The sequence below is a fragment of the Phyllostomus discolor genome, chromosome 3 (assembly GCF_004126475.2).
Source record: "Phyllostomus discolor isolate MPI-MPIP mPhyDis1 chromosome 3, mPhyDis1.pri.v3, whole genome shotgun sequence".
NCBI lineage: Eukaryota > Metazoa > Chordata > Mammalia > Chiroptera > Phyllostomidae > Phyllostomus > Phyllostomus discolor.
Window position 1 is genome coordinate 109,048,338 of NC_040905.2, and position 14,117 is coordinate 109,062,454.

Here is a 14,117-nt window from a genome sequence, read left to right on the forward strand (position 1 = left end):
CCATCCTTTCTATGCCTTCCCAGTGCAGTTCAAGACTTCTCTCTTTTGGAATCTCAACAAAGCAGGTTTGAGGTGGGAACCTTGATTCTGAATTCATCATAGCACAGCAATAGTGACTGTCTGGGAGTCAAGAAGACACAGTAAGTCCTGCTTTTGGATACACAGTTCTTCCACTATAATAAAAGGCACATAGCTACACTCTCTTAATGTCAAGCCCAAGGCCATCTTCCTTTTAGAAAGTCTGCTTCACCTTCATTGTGTCCTGACTATTGCTGTACCAAAGTCACAAAGAATTTCTCCTAGTTCTTTGAGATCAACATGACATCTCAACTATGGTTTAATTCACAGGGGGACCACAAAGGCAGTTCTGTGTTTGTATCCCTCATGGAATTTTCAATACCTCTGCGGAGAATCCAAGTTGAAGCTAAGAATTCCACAAGGTCAGAATTCTCAGAGTCAAATCCTGCTTCTGCTACTTTCTTGCTAAGTAATCTCAAAGTTTATCTCCTCTCTGAGCCAGTTTCTCCATCCTTGAATAGAGACAATAATAATACATACTGACTGTAAAAGACTATAGCAAAGCTTAGATAAGGGTTAGTGAGAACCAAACAAGTGTCAGTTACTGATGCTGTTTGGACTGAGAGGATTGCAACTCTTGCCTGCTTCCTATTCCATGTGGGATCATTACAGTAGAGTTCATGGAGTATTTACATGAGTCAGAACTATCCCTGACCTGGGTTGTCCACCTGAAGCGCATCCCCCCATGCTCCTTGGAAGTGGATCAAAGATTCTGAGAGGTTAATAAGCAGGGTGAGGAGGAGGTAGGTTACTTGAAAGCAAAATTAAAACATGAAGTCAATAAAAACTAACAACATCCAGATTATTTGTCAAAATATTTGAAATTCTGGATGAGTATCCCTCACCTCTGAGACACCAGTTCTAAAGGCATACAAATACTTTTAATATTCATTTGAGTGAAAATGTGGCTCTAGAATGGTACTGTTAAATAAAAATATAAAGAGAAACACAAATGCAAGCCACACATGACATTTTAAGTTTTACAGTAGCCTCATTAAAAAAGTAAAATCAGGTGAAGTTCATTTTTATTTAACTCACTATATTAAAAACATTATCATTTCAATGTGTAACTGAAAGATTATGAATAAAATATTTTACATAGTTTTTACTGAGGTTTTGAAATCTAGTATGTATTTTATACTTACAGCTCATCTCAATTTGGATCAGCCACATTTTAAGGGCTCAGTAGCCACATGTGGAGGCTGGTTGCCATATTGCCAAGTATGACTCTAGAAAAACCGGTTGGATGTTCTCCTCGCCATTGAAATGGAAAAGATTCCCCAGTGATCAGCTCGGTGTTTCCTAAGGTGTGATCTGAGGACTCCTCTATTAGAATTGCCTTAGGGAACTTGTAGAAATGCAGATTTTCATGCTCCCTCTCCAGATCTGTGTATCAGAATCTCTGAGGCAGGGGGAGGGAAGGACTACATCAAATCTGCATTGATATTAAGATCTGCAGGTGATTTTAATGCACTCTAACATTTGGTACCCACTGTTATTATTATTTTTAATTCTGCAGTGATATAAAATTCCCTTCCTTACTCAGGCTAATTCAGAGCTATGTAGATATCTTTAATTTTCATGTGTCAACTGATAGAGACATTTTGTTTGTAGGATATTGTTATTGCATGTAACAAGCTTCAAACATGCCTAGTATACTGTAAGCTGTTAATAAATGCTATGATTACTTTTACGTAGTTCCTTTGATGTATACCCCCTTAGCACTCTGTACTTCACCTATGATGATACACGTCACATTTGTTTTATTGGAAACAAATCAATTAACTCCAAATCAATTTAATGCATGACAACTTTGCTGAATAATCAAATCACCTAAACAAAAGGAGGACAGATAAAATTTGCTGACAGATCACAATTAAAAAAAATGACCAAGTTGGAAGTTTCTTATAAATATTAGCTGGTCTTAGGGCAGCTGCATGGATGCTATGTGCCTGCACATGTGTGTACATGTGTGCAGGCTGAGGGAGATAGAAGGATGCAAGGGGCAGTGAAACCGCCCCTTGTGCCTCTGAACTTGCCAAATATTGCTTCTAATAACTTCTCAATAAAGTGTATATTAACCTGTCCCACAGAGGATGGTTTCAGCAGCTTTTACAGATGTGTTCCTTTGGCCAAGCCTTTTCACAGACTCCTACCCTTATGCCATATGTGTGACCAGCTCTCAAAAGGACTTGGAGTGTGTCCCCAGGTTGACTCTCCATGCCACTAAGATGGTACCTGGCATGGCAGAAGGAGCAAGACTTGCTGACAGACCAAGACCCGGCTTCTACCTGCACCTCATAAACACACAAGGCTGCGTACATGCATTCCCTTGAGCAGGGAGCAGGTGGGGAACTTAGACCCTGCATCTAAAACAACTAGTTCAAAGTGTCTCATAGTTTTCTGAGAATGGCTTATCTTGTTAGGTGATTTTTTAACCACTGATTTTTGGCAGCAGAAAGGCTTTCAGGGAACTGACCTGGACCATAATCTGCTTGTTTAACCCTTCATCTTCTGGATAAACAAAGTGACACCTGACAAGGGAGGTTCTCCCTTCCTCACATTATCCCTACACCTAGATCAGTTCCCAGCACGTCTGAGACTCAACATATACCTGCTGCATGAAGGGGATGGGCCACATCATATAAACCTAGTGGAACAATTGTTTAGAGAACTGTTCAGTTCCCATGAGCAGCCTCAAAATTTCCACAACTATGCCCCCAACACACAAACACTAGTTTTCTTGGAGCAAGATAGCACAGCTGAAGAAAGCAGGAGAATTCCATCTGGAAGCAAAGGTCAATGTTGCAAAGTCAAGATAAAAGCAGTACGTGGGGACGGTGTGGTCCAGTGGAAAGAAAGTTTTGGTATCAGACAGACTCCAGTGTGACTATGGACAAATTACCCAAAACTCTCCAGACCTGAACATTTTTTTTTTCAACCTGAAAGCAAGAATGATAGTAACATCTACCTCACTGAGCTCTTGTAATAAATTATATATGCATGCCTATACACACACATATAATTAATCATACTTGCTAACACACAGAATTTGCTCAGTAAGTGATAGCAAGTTATTACTATGCTCTGGAGAACTCAGCAAAGCCCATGTGAGGGACAGTGACTGCTAAGATTAAGGGCTTGCTTTCCATAGTGACAAAAAGCCTTAGTCTCCATGGGAATGACCGATATACCCTTGGAGTAAGAAGGAGGGCATGGACCTTTAACACAAAATTCACCTGGTAAATTTCTAATATACAGACATATCCTGTTTGTTCACTTTTCAAAATACAGCCCAAAGGCAACCACTTCTCAGCTCCTTCACAGACATCATCCCAGTGCAGGTCATTGCACCCCTCACTGAAGAGCTGCAAGAGACTCACAACTAGGGTCCTTTCCCCTGCTTTCACCATATTGCAATCCATTCTTCACAAGGCAGTCTAACATATCAATAAAAAATAAATCAGATCACAGCTGACCTTCCAGTGCCTTCCTAGCACACTTAAAATAAAATTTCAAATAGTTTCTGCAGCCTCCAGGTCCTCATTTTTTCTGACCCTGGTTATCTTCACAATATTATTTCTAAACCTCTCCCTGTGCTTGTGTGCTCTAGACACACTGGATATCTTACTGTGCTTGGACACTTCAAGCAGCTTCACCCCTGGGGCATTTGCACTTGCTTCCATTCTGCCTGAAGTGCTTTCAATTCCACAATTACTTACCTGGTTCACAACTTCACTCCATTCAGGTCCCTGCTCAAAGGTTACCTTCTCAGAGAGGCCTACTCTAATAAGTGAATGTAAAGTAGCATCTCATGGTACTTTCCACCCCCTCCTCTGCTGTTTGATTCACTATAGCCATTCTATCACTTTACATGCCAACATATTACATGCTCATCCGTCTACATGATTGGAATCTGGTGTGTACTAGAATTAAGGCTCTCTGAAGGAAGGGCTTCTCCTGACTTCTTTCATGCTGTGTCCCGAGGACTGAAAACAGTTGCTGATACCCAGTGATGACTCAAGACATATGAATCCACTGAAGTGAATTTCCAGCTGCTCTGTCAAAATAAGTAAATTGCTTTTCAAACTCCATGCTTATCCAAGATCCATATCTTACTATAACTACAGTCATTAGCCAGTCCTGGAAAAGCTCCAATGAATCACAACATTAGGGATACCCTGGGTGTCAGTGAAGGGAGAACAATCTTGCCCCTTTGACCATCTCTTGCAAAATTCAACTTGTCAGAGGATCTTGGTGTCATAATACAAGAGGCAATTGCAGTGTTCAAGGTGGAAGTAATAGATGGGACACCCATGTGAGCATGTCTGGTTGTTTCTGGAACAACCAAAACAAAACATCTAATAAGATTTTTGGAGCCACTGATTCAAAAAATCAATTTCCTTGTCAATACAATCTCATAATCCACAAATGCTAATAAAAATTTTTTGTTCTATGTGGCTAGTGAAAGCAGAATTGATGTTTTGGTATCCTCTCCAAAAGATCCACATGAAAATCATTACTTTTACTTTGGGAACTTAAAGAAAAATCCTTCAGTCTTACTGTTGCTGTTTGATGATTTTTACCATCTCTACCCAGAGCCCCAGACAAAACTGCCGGGCTAGCTCTGCCCTTATCAGCAGCCATGTAGGAATAATACATCCTTATATGAATTTCAGTTACAATCTTCATCAAGCACTCAAAACTGAGATTTTAAACATCTTTAACTTTCTTCATTCAAAAAGAGAAAAGTTGCCTTTTGTCAATACTGAAAGTGTCTGTCAAACCCTAAGAAGTGTTTTATATACAAGGTGAAGCCTCCTGACAGGTGTGATGTTTACAATGTAGGTATCCTGGTTTTTTCCAGCACGTGGGAGATGAGGCCCTGGAAGACTGGACTGAAACCAGGAGTTACAACCTTTATGGACTCAGCAGTTCTGATTTTTCACTTTCACTCTGTGAGGAGGGTGTACTGGCTGGGAGATAATTTGACTTTTGTTTGATGTGGGTGTCTCCTTTTTCATGCTTGATTCAAAAATCAGAGTTCAAATTGAACCTTATGAAGCATACAACATATTATTAATATGGCCATCAAAGCAACAGGGATATCTCTCTCAATTTGAAATGTGATCAATAGCAATTCATTAAGAATTTACTGAGTAGCCATCCTAAATTAGATAAGGTAGGTGAAAACAGTCGCTCTGCTCAGGCAAACTTCCATTATCCACAGCCTCTTCTTGGAATATTATGTGTGGACCACTTGCTTACAAGGCAGGGTTTGTTAAGTCACAAGACAAAAAATCAATATCTACCTCTTGGGTTGTAACTGTGCAATAGTTCATCTATGATGTCAGAATATAGCCTAAGACCCACTGGGGCATGCATACAGTTTAACAGGGAAGATAGAGGCTCTGGAGGACCAGCGTATCCACCAATGATGTCTATTACCATTTTAAACCAACTTTCTTCCTCACCCCAAGCAGTTTCCCCTTTAGTTGCATGCTTCATTCTCAAGGTTTTGAAAGTGTTAAATGACACTTGTATCCCAGGCTCATTCTCCTGCCATCCACAGCAATGCAACTGTCAGTGTTCTCCTATTAGGCATTAGTGAAGTGTTATGGATGTCACCACCTCTCATGGGGAGAAGCAGAGACATTTGGGGCTAAGGGCTGAGGAGGAGCATTATCCAAAGGGTTTTATAGAAATGAACTAAGATGTGGCTTTAAAATATGAGCATGAATACTCCTTTAGCTCCCCAGGTGAGACTTTAATTCACTAAAAACACTGAGATTGACAATATCAATGAAATAGGTGAAATTTTCTGCAGCCCTGTTTTTTAGAGCAGAGAGGGTTGGGGACATGTTCTTAGTTCGCTGTCCTCCCTTTAATTCCTTCTCTCCAAAGACTGTAAGTAGGGAGTGAAACAAATATGCCTCTGTTTATGGTCCCATTGATCAAATGTGATGGGTAACTGAAGAATGTCTATTTGCAAGGCTCAGTTTAATGTGTACTTTTGAAGGTCATGGCATGCTCAACTCTACGTGGTTGAACTGCAATGTGCACCCTTTTTGCTAAAAGCACACCTTGGTAAGATCTCTCAGTAATCATTACAGTCGTAGTTTAGGCTTAAAAGTTAAATAAATAAATAAATAAATAAATACAAGTCTGTTGTTAGTTAAGGCACTCACCTATCTTGACATTTAATCAAGTAATTCCATGCTAATGAAAGTCCAAATTTAACTGTTCTGAACCATATCAAAGCAAAAAGACAGGCATTATTGTGATGGACACATCATGCAGGTGCAGTTTCCATTTGCCAATTCCCTGATTTCAAAAACAGAAGACTTCATCTCTCTAAGTCCTACTCCTTCTAATATGTCTTAAGAAAAAGGAAATAAAGGATCTTTAACTAATGGAATGAAGATCCCCTTCTTATAAGAGAGATAATAATATTCCCCAATGCCTCCAGCTTTATAGATTTAGTCTTTGGGGGCCTATAATACATACCAGTCATTCCATAAAGATCCCAAATAATTCATATATAAATCTGTGTGAACCCAGACATAATGCATCAAAAAATATAGAAGTCACACATCTGTGTCCCTCATTTCCTCTGCTCAGCATTTTAACATAAGATTTTATTGTGGCTTCATTCAACATAGTCTTACTTTTCTGGATCATGTATTATTAAAACCAAAAATAAAATATCAAAGTTAGCAAAATGTCTAATGTCTTTTTAGACAGCAGAGAATAAAGACTCCCGCTATACTCCAAAGATATACGAACTTTGTTTTTTTTTAACTAAACTTTCTAGAGTGACCGACTGCAGCATGTGAAGGAAAAGAAAAAAAAAAAGGATACTGAGACGTGGATGGATGCATCAAGAAGTAGCAATGTTTGTTACCTGCAGAGGTGTTACAAGAAATTTCATCTGCTGCAACGAAGACGAACTGATTTCTGGAAGAGAAGATAAAATTCACAATACTGCTCGCTCAGGGGGACATGTGCTGTCTGCCAATTGGTTCGATGTATTCAGATGAGGGAAGGGAAGGGTGCTGCGTTTGAATGGATGCTGCAAGGAATGTGTTGATATATCTTGGACTTAGAGAGTTTAGAAAGATCATGAAATAGGCATGCGGGGACCTCATCAACGAAATCATGGTAACGTCAGAATATGGACCATGTACAAGCTGTTGCACCAGAATATTAATGCTATGTGTTACCAAAATGTCATGCCAGAAGATGTTTCTAAGGCTAGGGCATTTCAAACTGAGCTTATATGAATTTCTATGCTGAATGGAGATTACATTTTAAAAATATAGGCTATTAGAAAAAAATGAGTATATTGCAACAAGTTAGGAAAATCATAAAATTCCAGACTTTATTATTATGAATATAGTATCAAAAACCTATTTTTAAAAAAGGCAAGAAAAAGAAATGCTGTCAATTCAGAAGAGAATGTTACATGGTGTCATGTTATGGATAATAATTTCCTCACCAAACTAGGCTTGCTATGTGAAGAAGGTAAGAGAACTCATCAGTTGAAATAAGCCCTGTCTTGCCAAATTATTTTTAATGATGCACTAAAAGAAAATAAAAATGGAAAATGCTATTTTACTTTGATTTAGTAAATCTAGGAAGCTGATAAAACTCTCTTAAGATGTTTTCAACTGTGGCATTTCAACAATGTAGTACATTCTAATTCAGAGGTACAGTTTATTTCTCTAGAAATAAGAACATCTGTGTCAGGCAGATTATACAAATGCCCCAATGAGATTGGCTAGGCTCTTAAATGCCTCAGAAGCAGCAGTATAGAGGCTTCCAGTTCTCATTTGCGATATTTTACTGTGCATGTGGATCATCAAGAACCAAGATAAATGCATCGTTTTGGTCTTAGTTTGATTGGTCTTGTTCAAATGTTTCAATGCTTCAGAAAGCATCTAGTGATTGAACATTTCTTAAAGCATCTTAAGAAAGTTTTACTGTTGCAAGAGGTACATCCTGGAATATAAATAGTGCTACCATTTGAAAATTCACTAGAATTTAACATTCAGTTGAAAATTCTAATCATTTCTGCACCAATGAAGTCTAAACAAAATTATACATGCTCTGAGAACAGTATTTTTATGTTTCTCTTTCACATAACAAAAGTCACAGCTAAGTTCATTTATTACCTCTCTTAAAACAATAAAAGCTCCTGTCATTGGATTTTTGCTGCCTTTTCACTCTGACTCAAACTTTTTGAGCCCCATCAATATTTGGCATCAAAATTCCAAAGTTTGAGAGCAATAAAATTAATGTCCCTGAAAATGAAGATGTTTTGATTGAATACTGGTTTTGACTTGCTTATATTTGACTTACTCAAGGGGCTGTAAGACATGGGTACCTGAAATTAAAGATATGACAGTCTTGGGAAGGCCAAAAAAGTGCTTAGAATGACCTCTATTTATAGCAGGCTCCCAAGAAGAATACTGTAACAATAATGGCTATCAGGTTTATCCACAGGGGCAAGCTCTTAGGAATAGCCATTCACTCATCTATGTGGGGTGGTCTCATGAGTAAGGTGGCTCCATCTAGTTCATACTTCCCAATCCTAGAAGACTCTGCTACCTTGTATCCCACATCTGCATTTTCTCTAAGAAGTGTCCAGCCTGCTAGACACAGGAGAAGAGCCATGAGAGGCAACCAGTATAAATAAATGCAAAATGGTAAGTGAATGAATAGGGGAAACTTTAAAAATACAACTTATAAGTATGACTGTAAACCAATTAGACCTTTTTAAAAAATTGTTCCAGAATTTTACAAAATATGATGGTTGCCCACAGCACTTTTCTTTCTAATATTATATACTTAAAAAAAAAGCCACCATTTCTCCATTTTCCTCTTTCCTTCCTTTTTCCTTCTTTCTTTCTTTTTGGGTAACTTATGCTTCTTACATCTTTTCACCGTCTTTATGATTTCTGAGAAAGTTCCTGAACAAAGGATAGTGATTATCCTTTTTAATTACTCACTATCTCCAAAAGAGTTGCCTCAGATGAGTTCTGACTAGCAAATCAAATCTATATAAAAGCACAGAATTAGCACCAATAGCAATATTTTAAAGAATATGTGATGAACTCTGAAGCAATGCCAACAAAATTTACAAAAATATTTGTAAAAAATGGTAGCCATCAGGATGTATCAATTCTGTATGGATTTTTTTAACCACAAAAAGCAATCCCACTACATCCTAGGTTAACCTAACAAAGGTATATGGACGAAAGTATATTTTTTCTGAGATGGAGTTTACCCTAACATCTCAGAAAAGTACTCATTAATTCCATGGAGTCAACCTATATGACCACCCCTCCTCCTAAACTACCCTTTTATCAAGTGATCATAAGTTCAATAATTAAGAAATTCCTGCTTAACGATAGCCTGATGAGAAGCAGTCCACAGGCCAACGGAAGAATTCAGGTAGAGTTACAAGGGGAGGTTTCATGGTGGTATATATGTCCATTGTTTTACACTGCGTTTATCTGTGGTTCTGTTTCTCTCCCTTGAATTTTAAGACAAATAATCTATCTTAGCCATGAAAGGACTGTCTAGGACCCTCTCTGAGAGATCATTTACCCTAAATGACCAGAGAGGTGTGATCAATGACTTAATGATGTACTTGAGAAGTGGTTATCCCCAAAGAAGTTCAGGAATATTAAGTGATCACAGCAATGCAGGTGTGCTCTGGGCAGTGGAGTCACCTCTCAATTTTAGCCTTAGAAAGGAGGCTGGTCCCAGGGACTGCCTCCTTATGCTAATCCTAGCTTGATCTTCACTCTCAACACTGATGTATTGATTTAAATTTCAAAAGCAGTTGCACCTGATTTTCAGCCATCTAGTTTGTTCAGTGGTTATAGATGGTCAAGGAAAACTGGCCAAATAGTTCTCAACCTGGGCTGCACCTGGTGAACAACTGGTGTCCTTTTAAAATTTCTAGTTACCAAGCTACACCCAAGACTGACTAAATGGGGATCTCAATGTGTGGATCTCAGGCATAAGTACTTTCTATTGATCTCCAGATGATTCTAACATGCAACTCAGATTGAGAACCACTTGTCTCATTGAATGGTTCTCACCTTGGCTGCTCCTTAGAGTCATAGGGAGAGGTTAAGAGTGTTAATGTCAGGACCCTGCTGCTGTTGGGTCCTGGCTTCATTAGTCTGGGACAGGGTCTGCAAAAGGTAGGAAAATGCTTGGCAGGTGATTCTAATACTAGCCAAAGCTAAGATGCACTGGGTATGGTAAAATGCAGAGTTGAAAGGGAGGTGAATCAGTGTATTTCTTGTAGCTTTTGTTTCTTCTTGCAACTTCACCACCATGGCAATCCTCCAGGGCAGTCTAGCTATCCGGCTGCCAAGGATGCAACCACAGAAACAGCATACCTTCCCCAGGAATGGTTGCTGTACTTTTAGTTTCTGGAGGTCTTCTAGCAGAATGGACTTCAAACCTCAATCCTGAAAGAGAAGCTGGTCTACAGTGGCCATTATGTGATGCTCTCTGTATTTGCTTCCTCCCTTGTTCCACTTATTCCACCATCTCCCATGGATTTACTCAAAATCATCTTTGCTGGCTATATCCATTATTCCTCTGGGTGTGCATCTAATTCTCTACCATTTTTTCACCTAGTATTCTTTTCTATGTTCAACCCCTCCCTCTACTCCAGAATTTCTTGAACTTCTCGGAAGAATTACCTAGAATGCTTGTTAAAAATATAGATTCCTTGGTTTTGACCCTGACCACCTGAATCAGGATTTCCAGGAGAGAAGTATGATTATCTGTACATTTAACAAGACCCCAGGCCTGGCTATTGACCAGCTTTAGGGGACACCATCCACACTCTTCTAAGTGATTGGTGCTTCTGGGAGAGAATCATGGTTCCAAGTAATTCTTATCATGGGGAAATTTGAGAATGCATGCTGAGAAATATCCTGCAAGTTCTTTCTCATTTTCATTTCAAAGCCCACCTTTCCCAGGAAGACTGCCTGACACAGGGCAGCTTTGTGGAAGATTGGAGGATTACTAATTTAAATCAATAATAATAAAATGGTAAATTAATGGTAAATCACAAGGGAGAAGGCTACAGTTGTCTCAACTCTTTGAAATGTTAAAACCAAAGAGCCACTAACATTCATGGAACACTCATCCATGACAGGCAGTTTGCCAAGTGCTGTGCCTATGTATTAATTCATTTAATTTTTCTTACAACTCCTCTTACTATCTCCTTCTTTAGAGATGAAGAAATGGAGGCATAGAAAAGTACTTGATGGTACATGAGCAAGCTGTTTCGTGGTGGAGGGGAAATCTGATCATAGATGGGTTGGCTTAGTACCCGGCTCTTCTTCATTCTAAGACTCTGCTCAGGGGTACTTACATGGGGGTATTGAGTCAACAATGGGGTGTGACATTCTATGGAGGAACTTCCTACTACTGTTCAGAATCTTCAGTTCTTCTGAGACAAAATAAGAGGGTATCTGGATTCCTTCTTGAATATGATTTAACAGGTTTGAGAGGGAAAGTTATATTCTGCTTTAACAACAACTTGGGATGGTGGAATGGCATGGGCCATGACCTTTCTCTCTTTTTATTTGATTATCAGCCTTCATTATGTTTTACTATAGTTTTCAGAGATCAGTCACCTAGAGTCTGGATCTGACACGGCTGATGTTACATTTAAGTTAGCCCTGTGACCTGCCATGTCATTCTTATATCCTACTTTTCTTCTTTAGTTAAATCTCATACCCTTGCAATTTTCTCTCTTTGAAAAACCACCCATAGCTGAATTCTGAGAGTCAAAATAGTAGCTAGCCACTATTGTTGGAAGGGATGAGAGAAGCTAGACATCAAGACACAGGGTAAGCTTCTACAAAGGCAGAGGTAGGGGAGAGGCCAGATCAGAAATTTCTCCCATCAAATAATACTGGTTTTAAGGTTCACTGTTAAGATTCTGATAATTTGTTCTTCTTTGGTCTCTTAGTTCTGTCATGTCACCATTAGTATACACAAGTTTGGGGTTGGTATCAATCACTTTTCGCAACTTTCTCTTTGTGTCCAATGGTATGAACATTGTTCTAACACACACGTGATTAAAGCCCTCCAAAGCTACCTAAGGGCATACCCCCACAGCCTGAGAAGTTGGTTTTCTGGTCTGGCTGATGGCAGCCAAGATGCCCCAAGATGGCAGTGGGACAAAGATTATTTCCATTTACAGGTTCTGGGGCATTTATTGGTTATAAGGCAGAGATTTTTAACCCTGACTGCCTGTTACAGTAAACAAAATGTTTTTTAAAAAATAAAATGACAAAAACCAGGCTCACTTCCCAATCACTTAAGTCAGAATTTTTGAGGGCAATTCCCAAACACACGTATTCTCACAAAGCCGCTCAACTGATCCTAATGTGTTGGCCAGAATTGAGAACTCACCTCTCAGTATAAAAGTATGTTTTTGAATGTTCAAAAACATATGTGCCATGTCTGCAGACAATATAGTTGTCATAGTTGTCTTCTGCTTTTTAAATTAAATTGCACTAGTGTTCATTTCCACAGTTTATAATTACTAATATTTTAATGATTGATAATTATAGTGTATGCTTTACTATATCATTTATAGTTATTATTTTTTATGACAATGCTTCCATTTAGATACATAAAGTTAAGGTGAAAATGCATAATAACCAGGTATTCTTATTGCTGGAAGGGCTGTATGGAATCCAGCCATGAGTGTTTACTGAATGGTTAAATATAATGCAGAAATAAGGTGCTCTTATTAAAATTCTTATTGCTGGAGTCAAGTTATTCCCTCAGTCCTTAGAAGGTTCATGAGGGCCTGCTACATACATGCCAGACACCCAGATAACTCTAAGGGTGATGATATACTCACAGCCTTTGAATCACAATGGAATACTTATATTGGGCTTGGCTGTCCAGAAGCTCATAATCTAATTTGTATTTTAGTTTTACCCCCTAGAAAAGGGTACCTATTTTGCTTGTGATTAGTATTTTAACCTCCCTTCCTCTACTTAGTTCTGAAAGTCTACTGTAGAATCGTACAAATCCCATTCAGATTCATAGTTTTCCTTGCTCCATTGTTACTTTTAGTTATCTTTCAGTATTGTATCAGTGTATTTCAAGAGGCTGTGGCAAATTTAGAATGAGATGAGATGTAAACAAACAAACAAGCAAACCACAAATAAACAAATAGATTCATTACAGAATCTTCTGTAAAGGTCAATCCTGATCCTTTGCCTTTTAAATGTACTAACATACACTTAAAAACATTTCATTTAGCTGCAGTTCCTTTTGCTAACAATGCATTAAAAATGTGTAAATGAAAAGGGAGATAAGTGTTGTGAATCTGTTCACAACTTGAATATTCATCTAAAAATCTCTGGGTTTTGGAAATTTAAATCCAAGTGCATCTGGATTATCTGGAGACCTTGAGAATGGTCCACTTCTGTAACTAGTTTCTCCAACGTTGAACAATATTTCTAGTTCCCACTATACTTGTTTTTCTCAGCTAAAGTGAAAGGGAACTAACAAGTGAATCTGGAAGCCTGGCCTATCACATACAAGCTGTGTTCCACTACAAAAATCATTTCCCCTTTCTGGGTCTCAATTCCCCATCTGGAAAATGGAAAAAAAGTAGCACATGCACCTCTTAGATTTTTAATACTGCCATTTTATCTATCTATCATCTATCTATCTATCTATCTATCTATATTCAGACTTCATGGAATCATGCAGAATAGTCTTCTATCCCCATTCAAAGAGACCAGATGTTTGTGTTTTTAAGTCCTGGGCTTCCATATTTTTATGGTGAGAAGGGGATGGTACAGATCCTTGTTGTATATTAGTTTGATATGGTTTCATATCCACTTGTTTATGACAAAATATGAAGTTATTTTAAAGAGTAAAGTTGTTTTGATATGAGAATGAAGCAAGCTGAGTTAGAATGTCATCATCTCTTCTGTTGTCACTAAAAAGCACTCAGTAGCTCAGCTGCTGGG

At 38.5% G+C, this 14,117-nt stretch overlaps 1 protein-coding gene across 13 annotated transcripts in view; it reads right to left on the reverse strand.

Moving 5' to 3' along the window:
• The window catches only part of RBFOX1 (RNA binding fox-1 homolog 1), a 1,508,648-nt gene that overhangs the window by 10,394 nt on the left and 1,484,137 nt on the right, over positions 1-14,117 (reverse strand). For 7 of the 13 annotated variants that reach the window (XM_028527789.2, XM_028527774.2, XM_036019914.1 and 4 more), the window contains one exon: positions 6,983-7,035. The exons of the other annotated variants lie outside the window; for them this stretch is intronic. In XM_028527789.2, coding sequence (XP_028383590.1) covers positions 6,983-7,035 — 53 coding nt within the window. The remainder of the gene's footprint in view (positions 1-6,982; positions 7,036-14,117) is intronic. 13 annotated transcript variants of the gene reach the window in all.